General features: G+C 50.7%; 1 protein-coding gene across 1 annotated transcript in view; it reads right to left on the reverse strand.

Annotated features, from left to right (window-relative positions):
- Window positions 1-23,837, reverse strand: part of LOC139238018 (keratin, type I cytoskeletal 13-like) — a 132,828-nt gene that overhangs the window by 13,561 nt on the left and 95,430 nt on the right. Inside the window, exon 3 of the mRNA XM_070867415.1 lies at window positions 1,132-1,260. Within this exon, the coding sequence (XP_070723516.1) occupies window positions 1,132-1,260 (129 nt within the window). The remainder of the gene's footprint in view (window positions 1-1,131; window positions 1,261-23,837) is intronic.

The raw sequence follows: 23,837 nt of genomic DNA on the forward strand, positions 1-23,837 counted from the left end.
CCTGAGTTGGGATGGATGGGGTGGTGCCGTCGGGGTAGAGGTGAAGGCGATCGACACAGCTTGCTTTCCTGCTTCTGCTCACTCTGCATCGACCCCTGCTGGGACGAGGATGCTTTGGCTGTGATGCTACGTGCAGTTGAATAGCCCAGCTACGGTATCGGGCGGAGAATGGCCACCTCGGCCTGGGTCCTGAAGCCCAGCCAGCACTTACCGAATTGGACCCCTGCGAGAGTCGATTAATCTCGGAGTGGAAACGAGCCATGCCTGCTTTTCGTGCAGTATCGCTTTCTTCGAAAGGCTTCAAGTTGTGGCAATGTAATGCAGTATCATACAGTAACTCCAAATTATACATTACCTCTGGATTTTTAGCAATTTTAAGCTCCAATTTATATATTTTTTAAACTAGCAATATGTTTCCAAGTCACCAACTGAGTCACATTCGTGTTGGTAAACACAGCGGGTTGCAAGGTGTACAACAGCATAGTGTACCGTACACTGCATCCCTTTTAGATTGAAGCTCCTTTTACACTTGGTGCTTGGTGCGGGAAGCACAGGGTTAATGGGAATGTTGTTGTGAAAACGTCGCAGCTATGTTGGAAGCCGTGCATTAGACAGCTACCATAACCACAAGACAGACGGCAGCATAGTACCAGCAGTTCATAAGTAACAGTCGTTATAAAGACGTTTCATGAAACCTTGTTGCAGAGAGTTGCTGCAAATGGGGGCTTCAGGAGAGTAGCGTCAGTCAAGACAGCTTTGTGTGTTAACACCCGCCACTCCTGGTCCCTTCCCCTGGCTCGCAATCCAAGCTAAAGGAGAGATGGTATGGAATCAGTATTCGGTACTTTCGTCTCCTTTGCCTGTACAGCAGAATTAGCTGGGAGGCTTCAGTTAAACTGCAGCTACCAGTCTGGGTGGGAGCAGATGTATGCACAAATCTCTAGGTTAACATTGGGGAGCAAATTTTAAACTTAACCCGCCCGCCAGATGTTACTCTTCGCCCAAGCCTAATTTCAAGAACATAAGAAACAGGAGAAGGAGGCGGCCATTCGGCCCCTCGAGCCTGCCCCGCTATTCAGTGAGATCATGGCTGGTCTGATATTGGCCTTGACGCCGTAAACACGCTCGTACCTTAGCTCTCAGTGGTTTGATCACTGCATCGTAAGCATCATAGTCGATCCCGGTTATGGCCTTTCCGATCTGGAACTCTTTTAGCTGCAGTTCCAGCTGTGTGTTGGCACTTTCCAGGTCCCTGACCTTCTGCAGGTAAGCAGACAGTCGGTTGTTGAGGTTTATCATGGTGTCCTTTTCGTTGGCGCCCTTGCCCACGCCCAGACCGACAGACATTGACATCGATGAGCCCCCTCCAAACGAACTCTGCCCCAGACCCTGACCGCCCCGCATCGCCGAGAACCCCATCCCTGCTCCGTACCCCAAGGACGACATTCCCGAGCTGTCCCCGAACCCATAGCTCTTCCTGTACGACCCCCCTAACCTGCCCCCTGATGTACTGTAGGACGATTGGCTAGTGAACTGACGTCTCATGATTATCACTTAACGTGGCAGATACCAAACTCTGGGCAAAAATAAAACCCTTAACCACCAGCGTGCAAAAAAAAAACCTTTCTCGTGGCTTAGATCAGTCTAGGCTACCACCTCACGGAGCAGGCTGCAAAGTAACGGCTATGTTAAAACTAGGACCGCCTCTTGCTCTGACTCCACCAGCATCCCATTCACCTGTTAGTTACACCTGCATTTATAAGCCAAGACATCTAAGTGGCCCTGCCCACGTCCACTGCCCATCCTCTAAGGTGATGGACACCAAAGCTGTCAAACCCCTCCCACCGTTTTCTGTTTACTTAAAGTTTGCTGACAGAGGCAACTTTTCTTACAGCAACAATTTTAAATACATTTATATATAAATGTATATCTTGCCGGAGGAGAATAAAGGGAAGAACATTTTCACCACGTTTGAAAAAAAATACATTCCCATCCCTCCCTTTGTTCCTCGGTGTTCTGGGGCCAATATTTATCCCTCAATCCACATTGCTAACAAAAACAGATTATCTGGGTCATTATCACATTGCTGTGTGTGTGGGAGCTTGCTGTGCACAAATTGGCTGCCGCGTTTCCCACATTCCAACAGTTCAAAAAAAGTACTGCATTGTCTGTACATCGCTTTGGGACAGTCTGGTGGTCGTGAAAGGCGCTATAGAAATGCAAATCTTTCTTTTTCCTGGGCTGGGGGACAGGACGTGTGAGGTTGCTGTAAGTGCGTGTGAGGATGGTTATTTAGGGCCATGGTTCTGTAGCCAGGTTGTACCGTCTCCTTTCAGATCTGACTAGGGAACAGCCAGTTCCAGCAACCAGTGAAAAAGACATGATTTTGTGATGCCGCCAAGTTATGGGGTCATCCACGATTTTAACTTCACTATAACGGTTTTAAGGATCCCAATATGGCAAGGTGGGATATTTCCGAAAGATAATGAGCCCTTCTACTACAGAGAGCACTTAAACTGAGCCCACCTGGCTGGACCGACCTGGTGCACCGATGGAAGGCGAGCTGAGGCTGAAAGATAACGGGCCCGATTTTAACTGGGCCCGTCTGGCGGCAACCAGCCTGCCCCCTCCCAGGATCGCACCCAGCCCCTCCCCCCAATTGCACCCAGCCCCTCCCTCCGATCGCTCCCAGCCCCTCCCTCCGATCGCTCCAAGCCCCTCCCCCCCCGATTAGCCCAGTCCCTCGCCCCCGATTGCTCCAAGCCCCTCCCCCAATCACTCCAAGACCCTCCCCCGATCGCTCTAAGCCCCCCTTTCCCCCGATCGCTCCCAGCCCCCCTCGATCAGCCCAGTCCCTCACCCCCGATTGCTCCAAGCCCCTCCCCCAATCACTCCAAGACCCTCCCCCGATCGCTCTAAGCCCCCCCTTTCCCCCCCAATCGCTCCCAGCCCCCCCCCGATCAGCCCAGTCCCTTGCACCCGATTGCTCCAAGCCCCTCCCCCAATCACTCCAAGCTCCTCCCCCGATCGCGCACAGGCACCTCCTCCAATCGCTCCAAGCCCCTCCCCGATCACTCCAAGCCCCTCCCCCGATTGCTCCCAGCCCTTCCCCTCCAATCGCTCCCAGCCCCTCCCCCCTATCACGCCCAGCCCCTCCCCCACCCCTCCGATCGCACCCAGCCCCCCCCGACCAGTCCCAGCCCCTCCCCCTTGATCGTGCCCAGCCCCTCCCCCCAATCACTCCAAGCCTCTCTCCCCGATCACTCCCAACCCCTCCCCCCCAATCAGCCCAGCCCCTCCCCACCCAATCGTGCCCAGCCCCTCCCCCCGATCGCTCCCAGCTCCTCCCCCGATCGCGCCCAGCCCCTCCCCCCGATTGTGCCCAGCCCCTTCCCCACACCTCCATCGATCGCGGCCAGATTCCCTTCCCCCACCTCAATCACAGCCCAATCTCCCGCCCCGCCCCCTCCCCCACATTCCTTAACCATGGCCACCATCGACTCCACTAACCGTGGCCCCAGCCCCTTCTTTGAACTCCCAGCTCCAGGCAGTCCCTCTGGCTGTCTGTCGGGTGGGAGGCTGCATTCTTTGATTGAAATTAGGTCTTGCTGTTAATTCCAGCAGAGCCTGTGTGTCCCCTTCCCCCTGCACCCACGCACCCCCCCCCCACTCCCCCACCCCGTTAATAGCGTGGCCAACCCAGTGTATCTCCAAAGCAGGGATGAGCCGGAAGGGAGTGTGTTTTAAAATAAAATAATTTAAAATAAATGTTAAAACTGCATGCCCTTAAGTGTCTCTGATCCCAGAGCAGTTTGACTCCCTGTGCAACCTCAGTAAATGGCAGCGAATTTCTTAAAAGAGCTAATTCAAGTTACTCTAAAGGATCTGTTCTTGTCCTTCCACCAATGTTCTCCCTTTCTTCCCCACCGGACGTCTCAAGCAATGAAGTACTTTTGGAGCGTAGTCACTGTTGTAATGTGGGGAACGCGGCAGCCAAATTGCGCACAGCAAGCTCCCACACACCGCAATGTGATAATGGCCAGATAATCTGTTTTTGTTATGTTGATTGAGGGATAAATATTGGCCCCAGGACACCGGGGATAACTCCCCTGCTCTTCTTCAAAATAGTGCCATGCGATCTTTTTACATTCACCTGAGAGAGCAGACTGGGCCTCGGTTTAATGTCTCATCCGAAAGACGGCATCTCCGACAGTGCAGCGCTCCCTCAGTACTGCCCCTCTGACAGTGCGGCGCTCCCTCAGTACTGCCCCTCTGACAGTACGGTGCTCCCTCAGCACTGCACTTGGAGAGTCAGCCTGGATTTATGTACTCAAGTCTCTGGAGTGGGACTTGAACCCACAACCTTCTGACTCATAGGCTTGTGTGCTGCCCACTGAACCACAGCTGGCACTAAGAAGATGCTAAGTGTTGCTGGAATAGCCTTCATGGGTGTTGGCAACCCTCCAGAACCAAGGTCAAGAGTCTATTCCTCATCTGTGTGCTCCGGCAGTTCCTCAGCAGGCTGCTCAACCATATGGGCATCACAACCGAGCTTTTCCCTCTCCTTGTCCGATCGCCTCATGTGCAACCTTCGCGGTGGGGGGGTCGCCTGATAGTAATCAGGAACAGGAACTCCGTGACTGAACTGAATCTGGGAAGGGGCAGTGGGGAGGTGGGGGTGGGGGGCACCGGAGTTAATAGCAGGTACGCCCCTAGCTGGGACAAGCTCACTCAGCACAGAGGCAAGAGAAAGAGAGAGAGAGGGGAAGAAAGAGAGAGAGAAAGAGCGAGAGAAAGGGAGAGAGAAAGAGAGAAGAGAGAAAGAAAGAGAGAAAGAGAGAAAGAAAGAAGGTGTGTATGTAATAACTCGATAGACTGAATACTGTAGACTAACACAGGTACAAACCTGGCTCTGCTTTATTCGGGCCCAAAGTGATTACATTACAAGATGGCTGACCTTTTATACCTGGGCTGCACACATGTGTGCACAGCCCAATGACCTCGACAGTGGTGCCACCTGGTGGCTAGTAAACCCAAGAATACATATATGACAATATCCCCCTTTAAGATATTAGTAACAGTCTTTTTACAAATTGAGACGGTCCGGGGCTTTCTGCTCCCGAGTTGATCGTCTCAGTTCAACTCCAGCCTTGGGCGAGCGTTCTGAGTCTGTTACGACTGGGGGCTGGGTAGCCGATCTGATGGGAGTGGCAATGACCACGTCAGGGATTGAAAGTCCAGATTCATTGATGACAGCGGAGTCCTCTGATGACTGAGGTTAGGTTGGTTGGTCACTGACTGTGTCTTCCTCAGACTGTTCCGGTTCATCCGTGTGTCGCAGCTTTATCTGATCAACATGTTTCCTGCATGTCTGCCCATTCTTGAGCTTGATGATAAACACTCTGTTACCCTTCTTGGCCGTAACAGTGACCCACTTGGGATCTTGACCATAATTTAGTACATACACAGGATCGTTAACAGAAATGTCACGTGACACAGCAGCAAGATCATGATATCACTGCTGACTTTGATGTCTGTATTCAATATGATCGTTCAAGTCAGGGTGGACAAGAGAGAGCTTGATCTTGAGACCTCTCTTCATCAATAGTTCAGCAGGGGGGACCCCGGTAAGCGTGTGGGGTCTTGTCCTGTAACTAAGTAATATGCATGACAAGTGAGTTTGCAGTGAACCTTGAGTTACACATTTCATACTCTGCTTGATGGTTTGGACAGCACGCTCTGCTTGTCCATTGGATGCGGGTTTGAATGGTGCTGACCTCACATGTTTGATACTATTGAGTTTCATGAACTCTTGAAACTCCAGACTAGTGAAGCAAGATCCATTGTCACTTACAACGATGTCGGGTAGACCATGAGTGGCAAACATGACACGAAGGCTCTCAATGGTAGCTGTGGGTGTACTGGATGACATGATTGTACACTCTATCCACTTGGAATATGCATCCACAACTAAAAACATCTTTCCCAGAAAGGGACCTGCAAAGTCGATGTGGATCCTGGACCATGGTTTTGATGGCCACGACCACAGACTCAGCCCTGATTCCGCTGGTGTTTTACTTAGCTGCATACAAGTGTTGCACTGATGCACACATGATTCCAGATCAGAGTCAATTCCAGGCCACCAATACATGAGACCTGGCAATGGCTTTCATCATGACAATACTTGGGTGATTGCTATGTAGTTCATGTACAAATTTCTCTCTGCCTTTCTTAGGCATAATAACATGATTACCCCACAGTAAACAATCTGAATGAATGGATAGTTCGTCTTTGCGACGGTTGTAAGGTTTGGTCACATCACCCATTTGCTTGGGTATGGCAGACCAATCACCACTAAGGATACAACGTTTCACAACTGATAATATCAGGTCCTGGCTGTTCCAGGTCTTAACTTGTTGAGCCATGACAGGGGTTCCTTCACTTTCAAAAGCATCTATAACTAACAATAGATCTGCAGGTTGTGGCGTTTCCACCTCCGGTGTGGGCAACGGCAGACGGCTCAAAGCATCGACACAATTCTCGGTGCCAGGTCTATGGCGAATGACATAATCATAGGCAAATAATGTCAGCGCCCACTTCTGGATGCAGGACGATGCATTGGTATTGATACCTTTGTTTTCCAAAAACAATGAAATGAGTGGCTTGTGATCTGTTTCCAGTTCAAACCGAAGACCAAACAGGTACTGATGCATCTTTTTAACCCCATACACACAGGCTAGTGCTTCTTTCTCTACCATGCTGTAGGCTCTTTGACAAACTTTTAGAAGCATACACACCAGGTTGTAGTTTACCCGACTCATTAGCTTGTTGGAGCACGCAACCAACTCCATATGACAAAGCATCACAGGCCAATACTAGACACTTACACGGATCATAATGTACCAGCAGCTTGTTAGAGCAAGGCAGATTAGTAACTTTCTCAAAAGCTCTATCTTGAGATGCACCCCAAACCCAGTTATCAGCTTTTCTTAGCAGCATGTGCAGTGGCTCTAATGAAGTGCTCAATCTAGGTAGGAAGTTACCGAAGTAGTTGAGTAGACCAAGGAATGAACGCAGATCCGTCACATTCTGAGGCTTGGGTGCATTTTTGATAGCCTTGGTTTTCAAGTCCGTAGGCCTGATGCCATCAGCAGCAATTTTCCTCCCCAGGAATTCGACTTCCGGTGGCACGAGGACGCACTTCGAATGTTTCAGTCAGAGTCCCACTTTGTCCAGACAGTGTAGAACCTCTTCCAGGTTGTTCAGATGTTCGGCGGTGTCACGATCTGTGACCAGGATGTCATCTTGGAACACGATGGTTCTAGGGACAGACTTCAGTAGACTCTCCATGTAACTCTGAAATATTGCTGCAGCCGAGCGAATTCCGAAAGGACACCTGTTGTGGATAGACAGTCCTTTATGAATGTTGATGCTTATAAGTTTCTTCGACGTCTCGACCAGCTCCTGTGTCATGTAGGCCGACGTCAGATCCAGTTTAGTGAATGACTCCCTCCCCCCGCCCCGCCCCCCCCCCCCCCCCCCCGCCGCTAGCACTGCAAACAGGTCATCAGCCTTCGGTAACGGGTATTCATCCTGTTTTGAAACTCGGTTGATTGTAACCTTGTAGTTTCCACAAATCCTGACAGCGCCATCACTCTTCAACACGGGAACAATGGGGCTGGCCCATTTGTTAAATTCGACCGGTGATATGACCCCTTCATGCTGGAGTCTGTCCAGTTCGATTTCGACCTTCTCCCTCATCATGTATGGAACTGCCCGAGCTTTATGATGGAAGGGTATTGCATCCGAGTCCACGTGGATCTGCACCTTGGCTCCCGTGGAATTGCTGATGCCTGGTTCAAACAGTGAGGGGAACTTGCTCAGTACTTGAGCACATGGAGTATCATCCTCCAATGACAGTGCTTTGATATCGTTCCAATTCCATTTGATTTTTTTCTAGCCAATTCCTGCTGAACAGCTTGCCTGGAACAATCCATAACCGTAAATCATAGAAACATAGAAACATAGAAAATAGATGCAGGAGTAGGCCATTCGGCCCTTCGAGCCTGCACCGCCATTCAATGAGTTCATGGCTGAACATGCAACTTCAGTACCCCATTCCTGTTTTCTCGCCATACCCCTTGATCCCCCTAGTAGTAAGGACTACATCTAACTCCTTTTTGAATATATTTAGTGAATTGGCCTCAACAACTTTCTGTGGTAGAGAATTCCACAGGTTCACCACTCTCTGGGTGAAGAAGTTTCTCATCATCTCGGTCCTAAATGGCTTACCCCTTATCCTTAGACTGTGACCCCTGGTTCTGGACTTCCCCAACATTGGGAACATTCTTCCTTCATCTAACCTGTCTAAACCCTTCAGAATTGTAAACGTTTCTATGAGATCCCCTCTCATTCTTCTGAACTCCAGTGAATACAAGCCCAGTTGATCCAGTCTTTCTTGATATGTCAGTCCCGCCATCCCAGGAATCAGTCTGGTGAACCTTTGCTGCACTCTCTCAATAGCAAAATCATGAACCGCACCATCATACGACACCTTGACTACTGCACTGCCAATCACCGTTATGAGTTCTTTAGTGTACGTACGCAACTTGGCATTGACTGGACTCAGCTTAGGCCTCACAGCCTTAGTATCCCACAGTTTCTCGAATGTCTTCTGGCTCATTATTGATTGATTCGCACCAGTGTCCAATTCCATCGGTACCGGCACACCGCTAAGTTTCACATTAATCATTATCGGTTGGCTCTTTGTTAGGAACGAATACAGTCCATACACTTCCTCCTCTGGTATCTCGGACTGCATATCCAGATCCATGCTATACTGGTCATCATCCTCCACGTGGTGTGTCACAGCACGCTTGCTCAGTTGCGGACACATGTGCTGGAGATGCCCCAGTCTCGAACAGCTTTTACAAATGTACTGTTTAAACCAACACTGATGAGGCCAATGATTGTCCCCAAAACGGCAACATGGTGAAATCGGATTCATTCCCGTTGGCAGACTTTGAGCAGCCACAGGTTTCGCATACGTAGTCGAGAATCCCTGCCATATGCAGCTCTGCCAAACAACGATACAATCTTGATTACAGTACTTGCCGAGTTCCGATTTTTTGATGATATCTGCTTTAAGTTTTTGTCCGTCGTCATGCATGCCTGGGCAATCGTGATGGCCTTGCTCAAATCCAACGTCTCCGCCGCCAGTAGCTTACACAAGATCACCTCGTGGTTGAGGCCGATTACAAAGAGGTCCCACAGCATGTCTCCCAACGTGTTTTTGAACTTACATGGTCCAGCTAGACGTCTTAGGTAGGCAACGAATTCATAAGAACATAAGAACATAAGAATTAGGAACAGGAGTAGGCCATCTAGCCCCTCGAGCCTGCTCTGCCATTCAACAAGATCATGGCTGATCTGGCCGTGGGCTCAGCTCCACTTACCCGTCCTCTCCCCGTAACCCTTAATTCCCTTATTGGTTAAAAATCTATCGATCTGTGATTTGAATACATTCAATGAACTAGCCTCAACTGCTTCCTTGGGCAGAGAATTCCACAGATTCACAACCCTCTGGGAGAAGAAATTCCTTCTCAACTCATTTTTAAATTGGCTCCCCCATGTTTTGAGGCTGTGCCCCCTAGTTCTAGTCTCCCCGACCAGTGGAAACAACCTCTCTGCCTCTATCTTGTCTGTCCCTTTCATTATTTTAAATGTTTCTATAAGATCACCCATCATCCTTCTGAACTCCAACGAGTAAAGACCCAAGTCTACTCAATCTATCATCATAAGGTAACCCCCCATCTCCGGAATCAGCCTAGTGAATCGTCTCTGTACCCCCTCCAAAGCCAGTATATCCTTCCTTAAGTAAGGTGACCAAAACTGCACGCAGTACTCCAGGTGCGGCCTCACAAATACCCTGTTCAGTTGCAGCAGGACCTCCCTGCTTTTGTACTCCATCCCTCTCGCAATGAAGGCCAACATTCCATTCGCCTTCCTGATTACCTGCTGCACCTGAAAACTAACTTTTTGGGATTCATGCACAAGGACCCCCAGGTCCCTCTGCACCGCAGCATGTTGTAATTTCTCCCCATTCAAATAATATTCCCTTTTACTGTTTTTTTTCCCAAGGTGGATGACCTCACATTTTCCGACATTGTATTCCATCTGCCAAACCTTAGCCCATTCGCTTAACCTATCTAAATCTCTTTGCAGCCTCCCTGTGTCCTCTACACAACTCGCTTTTCCACTAATCTTTGTGTCATCTGCAAATTTTGTTACACTACACTCTGTCCCCTCTTCCAGGTCATCTATGTATATTGTAAACAGTTGTGGTCCCAGCACTGATCCCTGTGGCACACCACTAACCACCGATTTCCAACCCGAAAAGGACCATTTATCCCGACTCTCTGCTTTCTGTTAGCCAGCCAATTCTCTATCCATGCTAATACATTTCCTCTGACTCCGCGTACCTTTATCTTCTGCAGTAACCTTTTGTGTGGCACCTTATCGAATGCCTTTTGGAAATCTAAATACACCACATCCATCAGTACACCTCGATCCACCATGCTCGTTATATCCTCAAAGAATTCCAGTAAATTAGTTAAATATGATTTCCCCTTCATGAATCCATGTTGCGTCTGCTTGATTGCACTATTCCTATCTAGATGTCCCGCTATTTCTTCCTTAATGATAGTTTCAAGCATTTTCCCCACTACAGATGTTAAACTAACCGGCCTATAGTTACCTGCCTTTTGCTTGCCCCCTTTTTTAAACATAGGCGTTACATTAGCTGCTTTCCAATCCGCTGGTACCTCCCCAGAGTCCAGAGAATTTTGGTAGATTATAATGAATGCATCTGCTATAACTTCCGCCATCTCTTTTAATACCCTGGGATGCATTTCATCAGGACCAGGGGACTTGTCTACCTTGAGTCCCATTAGCCTGTCCAGCACTACCCTCTTAGTGATAGTGATTGTCTCAAGGTCCTCCCTTCCCACATTCCTGTGACCAGCAATTTTTGGCATGGTTTTTGTGTCTTCCACTGTGAAGACCGAAGCAAAATAATTGTTTAAGGTCTCAGGGCATTTCCACATTTCCCATTATTAAATCCCCCTTCTCATCTTCTAAGGGACCAACATTTACTTTAGTCACTCTTTTCCGTTTTATATATCTGTAAAAGCTTTTACTATCTGTTTTTATATTTTGCACAAGTTTACTTTCGTAATCTATCTTTCCTTTCTTTATTGCTTTCTTAGTCATTCTTTGCTGTCGTTTAAAATCTTCCCAATCTTCTAGTTTCCCACTAACCTTGGCCACCTTATACGCATTGGTTTTTAACTTGATACTCTCCTTTATTTCCTTGGTTATCCACGGCTGGTTATCCCTTCTCTTACCGCCCTTCTTTTTCACTGGAATATATTTTTGTTGAGCATTATGAAAGAGCTCCTTAAAAGTCCTCCACTGTTCCTCAATTGTGCCACTGTTTAGTCTGTGTTTCCAGTCTATTTTAGCTAACTCTGACCTCATCCCACTGTAGTCCCCTTTGTTTAAGCATAGTACGCTCGTTTGAGACACTACTTCCTCACCCTCAATCTGTATTACAAATTCAACCATACTGTGATCACTCATTCCGAGAGGATCTTTTACTAGGAGATCGCTTATTATTCCTGTCTCATTACACAGGACCAGATCTAAGATAGCTTGCTCCCTTGTAGGTTCTGTAACATACTGTTCTAAGAAACAATCCCTGAATTCCTCCTCCAAGCTACCCCGTGCGATTTGATTTGACCAATCGATATTTGTCGAATTCCGACACATTTTGGCCCTCAGAACGAACGTGTATGTAGAATCGATATTGTGAGATGATGCTGCCAGCTTCTGGTTTGAGATGGTCATGTACCAGAGCACACAATTCCTCATAGTCCTTGTCCGTTGGACTTGCAGGCGAGAGAAGATTCTTTATGAGCGCATAGATTTTCGGACCGCAAACCGTGAGGAAGACCGCCCTGCGCCTAACTGCGTCAGTGTGTTCCTCCATTTTGTTGGCCTCAAAGTGCTGGTCCAGGCGAGCTCCAAAATCTGCCCCGTCTGCTCCCTCCATGAATCTCTCCAGAATTCCAATTGTGCTCATTTTTGCATGCAAAGGTTCTTAAGTTACCTCGTCGCCAAATGTTGTATGTAATAACTCTAGAGACTGAATACTGTAAACTAACACAAGTACATACCTGGCTCTGCTTTATTAGGGCCCAAAGTGATTACATTACATGATGTCTTGCCTTTTATACCTGGGCCGCGCACACGTGCGTACAGCCCAATGACCTCCGACAGTGGCGCCACCTGGTGGCTAGTAACCCCAGGCATACATGCATGACAGAAAGAAAGAAAGAAAGACAGACAGACAGACAAACAGACAGAACGAATATTTCACGACCACTGGACGTCTCAAAGCGCTTTACAGCCAATGAAGTACTTTTGGAGTGTAGTCACTGTTGTATTGTGGGAAACGCAGCAGCCAACTTGCGCACAGCAAGCTCCCACACACAGCAACGTGTTAATGACCAGATAATTTGTTTTGAGTGATGTTGATTGAGGAATAAATATTGGCCAGGACACCAGGATGCGTGCTAAAGTTTGAATCAAACATTGCCAAATCCTCAGCTCCTCAGCCAAATTATTTCCCACATGAAGTGTTTACATTAGGTACAGCAAACATAGCAACATTATAAGCATTGCTATGACAACCTGAAAAATCTGCGGAGACTGCATTTTGTTGGGAGAAACAATATATTTTTTAAATTGTTGGTAATATTGCTGAGTCAACGATCGTTGTGTACTGAACTGGAACTACTATCCCTCAAACAATTGAATCTCGCTAGTTGGAGTGGCACTCAGAAACCCAAGCGGGTTCTAGGTGTAGTTGCAATATCACACTTTGCATGTTACAGTATCAGGTTAGAGAAAGACCTTGAATTTATATAGCACCTTTCAAAACCTCAGGACTTCTCAACGCGTTTTACGGCCAACGAAGCACTTTTTTTGAAGTGTAGTCACTCTTGCAATGTAGCTAAACACGGCAGTCAACTTACGCACAGCGAGCTCCCACAAACAGCAACGAGATAAATGACCAGATCGTAGTTTTTTTTAGTTGTTCGTAGGATAAATATTGGCGCCTGGACACCGTGGGAGAACTCCCCTGCTCTTCCGCGAAATAGTGCCGCAGGATCTTTTACATCCACCTGACAGGGCAGACGGGGCCTCGGCTTAACATCTCCTCCACAAAGCGGTGAGCTTTGGGCATGAGTCACCCGCCTGTCCACTCAGCTGGTGCTGGTGGCGAGCTGGGCATGGGACAGCTGTCATCATAGGCAGTCCTTCGAACGAGGGTGACTTGCTTCCACAAGAGTTCACAGATGTTTCAATGACGGACCCGATGTTCAAGTCCTGAACTCCAGTTGAAGGGGTGGAAGATGCCTGTGCGTGGATTTTTTTAATGTGGGGTGACCGTTGCACACCAGCCACCGCACGGGCTTGACAGAGCTAGGTCTTGGTCCAGTGGCAAGGGTTAACCAGGACGACTGGAGACCAGCTCTGCTGCACGGGCCTAGTGCGCGCACATATCGCACAGTGTGGGCTGGGTCCGTGCTGTCCCTGGGCCCTTGGCTCTTCTGGGCCCCAAACCCTCAATCGGCGCACCTCTGCCCACGGTGTTCCTGGGCCCGGTGCTCCAGCTCCACCCACAGCCCTGACCTGTGTGAGAAGACCACCGCAGGTCGGGGCCACAAACAGAGCTGGAGCATTGGGCCCCAAAACACTGCGGGCCGCCCCACCTGCGTGTCTCTGATGATGAATCACCTGTAACTGGTGGAGGTAAACTAGTCTGTGTGCACCCTCAGCAACCCCTCCCCCATGGAATTCTGGTCTGACGTCTGTACTTGGATGTGCACTTAAAGAGCCGTGACCTACAGGGCTACAGACCTAGTGCTGGAAGGGATTAGGCTGGCTCGCCATATGTCGATATTCCATATGATCTCCATATTTACGAAAGGATATACTTGCATTGGAGGCTGTTCAGAGAAGGTTCACTTAGTTGATTCCGGGGATGAGGGGGTTGACTTATGAGGATAGGTTGAGTAGGTTGGGCTTGTACTCATTGGAATTCAGAAGATTGAGAGGTGAGCTTATCGAGACGTATAAGATAATGAGGGGGCTTGACAAGGTGGATGCAGAGAGGATGTTTCCACTGATAGGGGGAACTAAAATTAGGGGATGTAGTCTTAGAATAAGGGGTCACCCATTTAAAACTGAGATGAGGAGGAATTTCTTCTCTGAGGGTTGTAAATCTGTGGAATTCTCTGCCCCAGAGAGCTGTGGAGGCTGGGTTATTGAATATATTTAAGGTGGAGATAGACAGATTTTTGAGCGATAAGGGAGTGAAGGATTATGGGGAGCGGGCAGGGAAGTGGAGCTGAGCCCAAGATCAGATCAGCCATGGTCTTATTGAATAGCGGAGCAGGCTTGAGGGGCCGAATGGCCTACTCCTGCTCCTATTTCTTATGTTCTTATCTCCTGGACTGGTTTCAATCTCCTGAGGGAGGTCGGAGAGGAATTTTCCAGATCATTGTTTCCCTTATTGGCCCTGGGACCTTTCCCTATTTTTTTGCCTCTTCCAGGAGATTACACGGCTGTGAGACAGGGTGGGAGGGCAGAAGTATTTTGTCACGATACTCCGACCATCATCGTGTGGGGCAGGCTTGGTGCACCAGCTTGTCTTCCCCTGCCCGTTAATTTTGTAAGTTCGTATTGCTCATTAATGTAAGAGAGTGCAATCTCGGCCAAGCGGGGTATAGAATCAGAGGATCATAGAAAATTACTACACAGAAGGAGGCCATTCAGCCCATCGTGTCCGCACCGGCCGACAAAGAGCTGTCCAGCCTAATCCCACTTTCCAGCTCTCGGTCCGTAGCCCTGTAGGTTACGGCACTTCAGGTGCACATCCAATTACTTTTTAAATGTGGTGAAGGTTTCTGCCTCTACCACCCTTTCAGGCAGTGAGTTCCAGACCCCCACCACCCTCTGGGTGAAGAAATTTCCCCTCAAATTCCCTCCAAACCTCCCCCCAGTTACTTTAAATCTATGCCCCCTGGTTGTTGACCCCTCTGCTAAGGGAAATAGGTCTGTCCTATCCACTCTATACAGGCCCTTCATAATTTTATACACCTCAATAAGGCCCCCCCCTCAGCCTCCTCTGTTCCAAAGAAAACAACCCCAGCTTATCCAATCTTTCCTCATCGCTAAAATTCTCCAGTCCAGGCAACATCCTCGTGTATCTCCTCTGCACCCTCTCCAGTGCAATCACATCCTTCCTGTAATGCGGTGACCAGAACTGCACGCAGCGTAGCAGTAACTGTGACAAGCATCATGCCTCAATGGCAGAATGGTGATCCTGAAGTTCCCGGGTTTGTTATATATGCAGACTATAGATATACTCTCTGTGTAGTCACTGTATAGTTGCATAAGATGGAGGCTTGTTACCTGATGTACTTTCAATAAGGTTTACACAGTGTATATACTGTGCTGGGACCACTAGAGGGTGCAACTGGTAGAGACCGGGGTTTCCTGCCCCTGTGGCAGAGGCTGTCCACCAGAGGGCACTGCAGTGGGAGACCTGAGGGTCACCTGCATAGGTGTGCAGGGCCCAGTATAAAAGGCTGCCCACCTTGCTTGTGCCTCACTCGGGAGTTACGAATAAAGGACGAAGGTCACTACAGTTTGAGTACAACACATTGCCTCGTGGAGTCATTAATAAGTACATTACAGACATAACAGGGTTTAACCCTAATTTTAGGTGGTAATTAGTGGGTTTAACTCTGAAATCAGAAGCATTAGTTATTAAATTGGTCGGCCCCTCACTGCCTGTAGATTAGGCTAAATATAAGGCGATTCCTCCAAATCATTCTTTCGGTTAGCCTGTGGTTAAATCTGTCTTACAACATATCAGATAAATGTACGTCAGACCTTTGACATTGCTTGCTGCGCAATTATGAAATCCCATCGTGTGAACAATGGACCCAGTGTTTTAAACTATTGTCGGTGAAGCTGCTCGTGGTGTGTATATGTTTCGGGCTTTATTACAGTGTAGGGTGGAGGTGTGCAGCTATCAGAAACTCAAGTAGGAAGAAGCGCCTTTGACAACCTCAGGATGTTCCCGAACCTTCTTACAGTCAGTGCAGTACTTTTTGAAGTGCATTCACTGTTGTGATGTAGGAAACGCGGCAGCCGATTTGCGCGCACTCTCGCCTCTGAGTCATAAAGTTGTGGGTTCAAGTCCAACTCCAGAGACTTGAGCAATAAATCTAGGCTGACACTCCCAGTGCAGTGCTGAGGGAGCGGCGCACTGTCGGAGGGGCTGTACTGTGGGAGCGCTGCACTGTTGGAGGGGCGGTACTGTGGGAGCGCTGCACTGTCGGAGGGGCAGTGCTGAGGGACTGCTGCACTGTCGGAGGGGCTGTACTGTGGGAGCGTTGCACTGTCGGAGGGGCGGTACTGTGGGAGCGCTGCACTGTCGGAGGGGCAGTGCTGAGGGACTGCTGCACTGTCGGAGGGGCGGTACTGTGGGAGCGCTGCACTGTCGGAGGGGCAGTGCTGAGGGACTGCTGCACTGTCGGAGGGGCAGTACTGTGGGAGCGCTGCACTGTCGGAGGGGAAATACTGAGGGATCACTGCACTGTCAGAGGGACAGTACTGAGGGACTGCTGCACTGTCGGAGGGGCAGTACTGAGGGAGCTCCGCACTATCAGAGGTGCCATCTTTCGGGTGAAATGTTAAACCGAGGCCCCGTCTGCTCTCTCACGTGGACGTAAACGATCCCATGGCACTATTTCGAAGAAGAGCAGGGGAGTTCTCCCCGGTGTCCTGGGGCCAATATTTATCCCTCAAGCAACATAACAAAACAGATTATCTGGTCATAATCATATTGCTGTGTGTGGGAGCTTGCTGTGCGCAAATTGGCTGCCGCGTTTCCCACATTACAACAGTGACTGCACTCCAAAAGTACTTCATTGGCTGTAAAGTGCTTTGCGACGTCTGTTGGTCGTGAATGGCGCTATATAAATCCAAGTCTTTCTTTTTCACTTAAAAGCTCTTCGTTGATTTCCATCCAACATAACCTCTGCAACCTCCCTTCAGCCCCATTCTACCCTCTGTTCTTCCAAACCTGGGTCTGCTCCACCAAGAGCGGAACAGCCTTTAACCAACATTCTGCCGAGTGAGTGCCGGTCCCGGTCCGCTCTGCTTCCCGCCCCTAGCCCAGGTCGAATAGCCTCTGATGTACCTATCTGCGCCGATTTCTTTAACTCTCTGCAAGGGTTTTCTTGAGAGGCCACATACGCTGGCCTGAGCAGAAATGGAGTAACTATTCAGCTGGCCAAAGTTGCCGAAATGGCCAGAATTGGCGTCGGTGGCTGGTAGCGCCCCGTTTTGGAAAAACAAAAAGTTACCTAAAAAAAAAACCCGTAACTAACTGAGTTACGCTGGTGCAAATTGATTGGGGAAACTGGGGATTTTTAAGCTAGGCCAGAAAAGGCAGCCTGCTCCAAAAAAACGGCGCAAATCACTGAGGAAAATTGAGCCCCGGATCTCTCTTCGCCTTGTAAATCCTGCTTCGAGCCTACGTTGAATCACAGCATCAGCCTAATTTTCCTCCTTATTTCCACTTAGGTTTGACCCCAGCAACCGTGAAGCACTTTGAGGCTTTTTCCTGTCGTAACATAAGCGCTTGTTGCTCTTGTACGGACATTAAAGTGAAAAGGCTGTCTGGTCCCAAAGCAAAGTAATACCGTATTTAAAATTGACAAGCGTACTGTTCAGACAAGTTTCTAATGTAAGCGTTATCGAGCCAGGCAGGTAAAAACCTGATCTTGTATGTCAATAAATAGCTTTACTCTTACTCACAGTAGTTTTAAGGGTCTATTAATTCTGACTAAAATAACAAAAGGTAAATACCTGCGAACCGCAACCTATAGAATGCATCAATCAAAATCGGGGTGGATTATAACCAGCAAGCACAACAAAGGTGGGGCCTTTCAGATGGCTTGGCGGAAAGCCATGATATTGAGCGAGATGCAGTGGGTTTACTCTTATTGAAAAGCCAGAGAGCAGGATTACACCCAGGTTTGCAGAGGAGAATCTAGAAGTGAAGTTTAGATGGTGCTCAGCTTAGACCACTTGTTTCTCAAGCCTTGTAGAGAGAAGGGACGAGAGAGGGAGGTGCGCGGTGCGACATCGAATACTCGTTCTGTAATACATCTTTTAGTTAGATCGTAGACAGCCCGTAGCGTTGGAATTTCTTTACTTGCAGCCCCGGTTATTAGTTCTGATTGCCTTCATTCAAGAGAGAGACAGAGCATGTGGGTAAATAATTCTATCGCTCCGGGTAGAGGCAGCACGATCTAACTGTCTGTAGTTTAAAAGTGTCAGCTGTGGCTCAGTGGGCAGCACCTTCACCTCCAAGTTAGAAGGTTGTGGGTTCAAGTCCCACTCCAGGAATTTGAGCACAAAAATCTAGGCTGACACTCCCAGTACAGTGCTGAGCAAGCGCCACAGTGTCGGAGGGACAGTACTGAGGGAGTGCCGCACTGTCAGAGGGGCAGTACTGAGGGAGCGCCGCACTGTCAGAGGGGCAGTACTGAGGGAGCGCCGCACTGTCAGAGGGGCAGTACTGAGGGAGTGCCGCACTGTCGGAGGGGCAGTACTGAGGGAGTGCCGCACTGTCAGAGGGGCAGTACTGAGGGAGCGCCGCACTGTCAGAGGGGCAGTACTGAGGGAGCGCCGCACTGTCAGAGGGGCAGTACTGAGGGAGTGCCGCACTGTCGGAGGGGCAGTACTGAGGGAGCGCCGCACTGTCAGAGGGGCAGTACTGAGGGAGCGCCGCACTGTCAGAGGGGCAGTACTGAGGGAGCGGCGTACTGTCGGAGGGGCAGTACTGAGGGAGCGGCGTACTGTCGGAGGGGCAGTACTGAGGGAGCGCCGCACTGTCAGAGGGGCAGTACTGAGGGAGCGCCACACTGCCGGAGGGGCAGTACTGAGGGAGCGGCGTACTGTCGGAGGGGCAGTACTGAGGGAGCGCCGCACTGTCAGAGGGGCAGTACTGAGGGAGCGCCACACTGCCGGAGGGGCAGTACTGAGGGAGCGCCGCACTGTCAGAGGGGCAGTACTGAGGGAGCGGCGTACTGTCGGAGGGGCAGTACTGAGGGAGCGGCGTACTGTCGGAGGGGCAGTACTGAGGGAGCGCCGCACTGTCAGAGGGGCAGTACTGAGGGAGCGCCACACTGCCGGAGGGGCAGTACTGAGGGAGCGGCGTACTGTCGGAGGGGCAGTACTGAGGGAGCGCCGCACTGTCAGAGGGGCAGTACTGAGGGAGCGCCACACTGCCGGAGGGGCAGTACTGAGGGAGCGCCACACTGCCGGAGGGGCAGTACTGAGGGAGCGCCACACTGCCGGAGGGGCAGTACTGAGGGAGCGCCACACTGCCGGAGGGGCGGTACTGAGGGAGCGCCGCACTGTCGGAGGGCAGTACTGAGGGAGCGCTGCACTGTCGGAGGGGCAGTACTGAGGGAGCGCCGCACTGTCGGAGGGGCATACTGAGGGAGCGCCGCGCTGTTGGATGTGCCACCTTTTGGAGGAGACATTAAACCGAGGCCCCGTCTGCTGTCTCAGATGGACGTAAAAGATCCCACGGCACTATTTCAAAATGAGAAAGGGAGTTATTCCCAGCGCGTTGACCAATATTTATCCCTCAATCCACATAACAAAAACAGATGATTTGGTCATTATCACATTGCTGTTTGTGGGAGCGTACTGTGCACAAATTGGCTGCCGTGTTTCCCACATTACAACAGTGACTGCATTGTACAGATCAGGTGATTAAAAAGAATGGCAGATACCATGAGAACAGGAAGGTTATGCTTGAACTGTATAAAACACCAGTTCAGCCAAAGCTGGAGTACTGTGTGCAGTTCTGGTCACCACATTACAGGAAAGATGTGATTGCACTGGAGAGGGTACAGAGGAGGTTTAAGAGGATGTTGCCTGGCCTGGAGAATTTTAGCAATGAGGAAAGATTGGATAGGGTGGGGCTGTTTTCTTTGGAACAGAGGAGGCTGAGGGAAGACCTGATTGAGGTGTATAAAATTATGATGGGCCTGGATAGAGTGGATAGGACGGACCTATTTCCCTTAGCACAGAGGGGTCAACAACCAGGGACCAGCGTACCTCCGCCAGGGCAACAAATGAAGATACTGCAATTGAACTCAGGGGAAAAGGTCACTGGGTGCTGGTGGGTGGAGGAGTGGGATGACTGGGGCTCCCGTTCCCTGTCGCTATCCAATGCTCCTTCTCAAGAGATAAACAATACCAGGATCGGAGCTGGTGGACCTCGGTGACTGAGGGTCCAATCTCAGATCGCTCACTGTAAGACCAGATCCAAGCAAGGAAGGTTAGAGAAGGGTGTCAAGGTTAATAATATCCAGCTCCATGCTTTTCTGTCATGATGATCACCATTTATTTAGAACAAGGTTTGCATTTCTAGTGACCACAGAGGCGTTCCAACGTGCTTTACAGCCAATGAAGTACTTTAGAAGTGTAGTCACTGTTGTAATGTAGGATACGAGGCAGCCAATTTACACACAGCAAGCTCCCACAAACAGTAATTGATCAGTTAGGTATTGGTTGATGAGTATAAATTGGCCAGGACACCGGGCAGAACTCCCCTTCTCTTCCTGGAATAGTGCCATGGGATCTGTTATGTTTACCTGAGAGGGCAGACGGAGCCTCGGTTTAACGTCTCATCTGAAAGACTGCCCCTCTGACAGTGCAGCACTCCCTCAGTACTGCCCCTCCGACAGTGCAGCACTCCCTCAGTACTGCCCCTCCGACAGTGCAGCACTCCCTCAGTACTGCCCCTCCGACAGTGCGGCGCTCCCTCAGTACTGCCCCTCCGACAGTGCGGCGCTCCCTCAGTACTGCCCCTCCGACAGTGCGGCGCTCCCTCAGTACTGCCCCTCCGACAGTGCGGCGCTCCCTCAGTACTGCACTGGGAGTGTCAGCCTAGGGGATTTTAAGACAGCGATGAGGAGGAATTTCATCTGTCAGAGGGTCCTGAAACTTTGGAATTCTCTGCCCCAGAGAGCTGTGGAGGCTGGGTCATTGAATGTATTCATGGCGGAGATAGACAGGTTCTTGAAATATAGGGGAGTCAAGGGTTATGGGGAACAGGCAGGGGTGTTGAGGTGGAGTTAAGGCCAAGATCAGACAGCCATGATCTTATTAAATGGCGGAGCAGGCTCGATGGGCCAAATGGCCAACTCCTGCTCCTATTTCTTATGTTCTTATTGTGTGCTCAGTGCCCTGGAGTGGGACTTGAACCCACAACCTTCTGACTCAGAGGCGAGAGTGCTGCCCACTGAGCCACGGCTTTGCACTAGGTCCACTCCCCCATTGAAGGCGCACTGGGGTCAAGTGAAGCTGGCTATGTCTGTGAACACTTGTGGGCTGAACGAATGCTTCTTATGGCCCATGCTGCAGGCTTCCTTTAACAATGTCGTCTTCAGTCCAGTCCCACCCTCCCTTACCCTCAACCACTGTCTGTCCCACCTGTGACAGGGACTGTAGTTCCCATATTGGACTGTTCAGCCTCCCAAGGACTCATTTTAAGAGTGGAAGCAAGTCTTCCTCCATTCTGAGGAACTGCCTATGATGATGATGATGAGACTTCAGAGAACCGCGTTAAGCCGCTATATCATTCTGTCACACCAGAACACACACTGTGCCACTCAGCACTCAAAAGGCCATTCACACAGCTCCCTGCGGCCTTGCCATTGTTGTGTGTCAGGAAGTTGGCTGCAATGTTGAGTGTTGTATCAGATCACTGTTTGATAGTGCAGTATAATGCCATTCAAAGGCTTTTCTTCAATTATAGAGTATTGCAGTATGTGTCCAACCTCGCCCATCCCACGGACCTGTTCCCCAGCACAAGAGCCTCATTGTATTCACTGAAAGTTGAAAGAAAGAACTTGCATTTATGTAGCACCTTTCAGCATAACCCAAAGCACTTTACAGCCAATGAAGTACTTTTCAAGTGCAGTCACTGTTGTAATGTGGGAAATGATAATGACCAAATAATCTGTTTTTGTTATGTTGATTGAGGGATAAATATTGGTCCCAGGACACTGGGGATAACTCCCCTGCTTAAAATAGTGCCATGGGATCTTTTTCCTGAGAGAGCAGATGTTTAGCATCTCCCCCAAAAGACAGCCTGTCCGACAGTGCAGCACTCCCTCAGTACCGCCCCTCCGACAGTGCAGCGCTCCCTCAGTACCGCCCCTCCGAGAGTGCAGTGCTCCCTCAGTACTGCCCCTCCGACAGTGCAGCGCTCCCACAGTACCGGCACTCCGACAGTGCAGCGCTCCCTCAGTACCGCCCCTCCGAGAGTGCAGTGCTCCCTCAGTACTGCCCCTCCGACAGTGCGGCGCTCCCTCCGACAGTGCGGTGCTCCCTCAGTACTGCCCCTCCGACAGTGCGGCGCTCCCTCAGTACCGCCCCTCCGACAGTGCAGCGCTCCCTCAGTACTGCCCCTCCGACAGTGCGGCGCTCCCTCAGTACTGCCCCTCCGACAGTGAATCGCTCCCTCAGTACTGCCCCTCCGACAGTCCGCCGCTCCCTCAGTACTGCCCATCCGACAGTGCGGCGCTCCCTCAGTACCGCCCCTCCGACAGTGCAGCGCTCCCTCAGTACCGCCCCTCCGAGAGTGCAGTGCTCCCTCAGTACTGCCCCTCCGACAGTGCAGCGCTCCCACAGTACCGCCCCTCCGACAGTGCAGCGCTCCCTCAGTACTAACCCTCCGACAGTGCGGCGCTCCCTCAGTACTGCCCCTCCGACAGTGCGGCGCTCCCTCAGTACTGCCCCTCGGACAGTGCGGTGCTCCCTCAGCACTGCCCCTCCGACAGTGCGGCGCTCCCTCAGTACCGCCCCTCCGACAGTGCAGCGCTCCCTCAGTACTACCCCTCCGACAGTGCGGCGCTCCCTCAGTACTGCCCCTCCGACAGTGCGGCGCTCCCTCAGTACTGCCCTTCCGACAGTGCGGTGCTCCCTCAGTACTGCCCCTCCGACAGTGCGGCGCTCCCTCCAACAGTGCGGTGCTCCCTCAGTACTGCCCCTCCGACAGTGTGGCGCTCCCTCAGTACCGCCCCTCCGACAGTGAATTGCTCCCTCAGTACTGCCCCTCCGACAGTGCGGCGCTCCCTCAGTACTGCCCCTCCGACAGTCCGCCGCTCCCTCAGTACTGCCCATCCGACAGTGCGGCGCTCCCTCAGTACTGCCCCTCCGACAGTGCGGCGCTCCCTCAGTACTGCCCCTCCGACAGTGCGGCGCTCCCTCAGTACTGCCCCTTCGACAGTGCGGCGCTCCCTCAGTACTGCCCCTCCGACAGTGCGGCGCTCCCTCAGTACTGCCCCTCCGACAGTGCGGCGCTCCCTCAGTACTGCCCCTCCCACAGTGCGGCACTCCCTCAGTACTGCCCCTCCGACAGTGCAGCGCTCCCTCAGCACTGCCCCTCTGACAGTGTAGCACTCCCTCAGTACTACAATGTGATGGTCAGCCCTGATTTATTTATGCGCAGTGCCCTGGAGTGGGACTTGAACCCACAACCTTTTGACTCTAGAGGCGAGGGCTGCCACCAGGTCCCAACGCTGCACCATTGCGTGTGAAGGAACCACAGTGTGACCTGTGCAAACACAGTGCAGCTCAAAGAGCTCGGACCACACGTACTACGC

The sequence above is a fragment of the Pristiophorus japonicus genome, chromosome 24, assembly GCF_044704955.1.
Source record: "Pristiophorus japonicus isolate sPriJap1 chromosome 24, sPriJap1.hap1, whole genome shotgun sequence".
Lineage (NCBI taxonomy): Eukaryota > Metazoa > Chordata > Chondrichthyes > Pristiophoridae > Pristiophorus > Pristiophorus japonicus.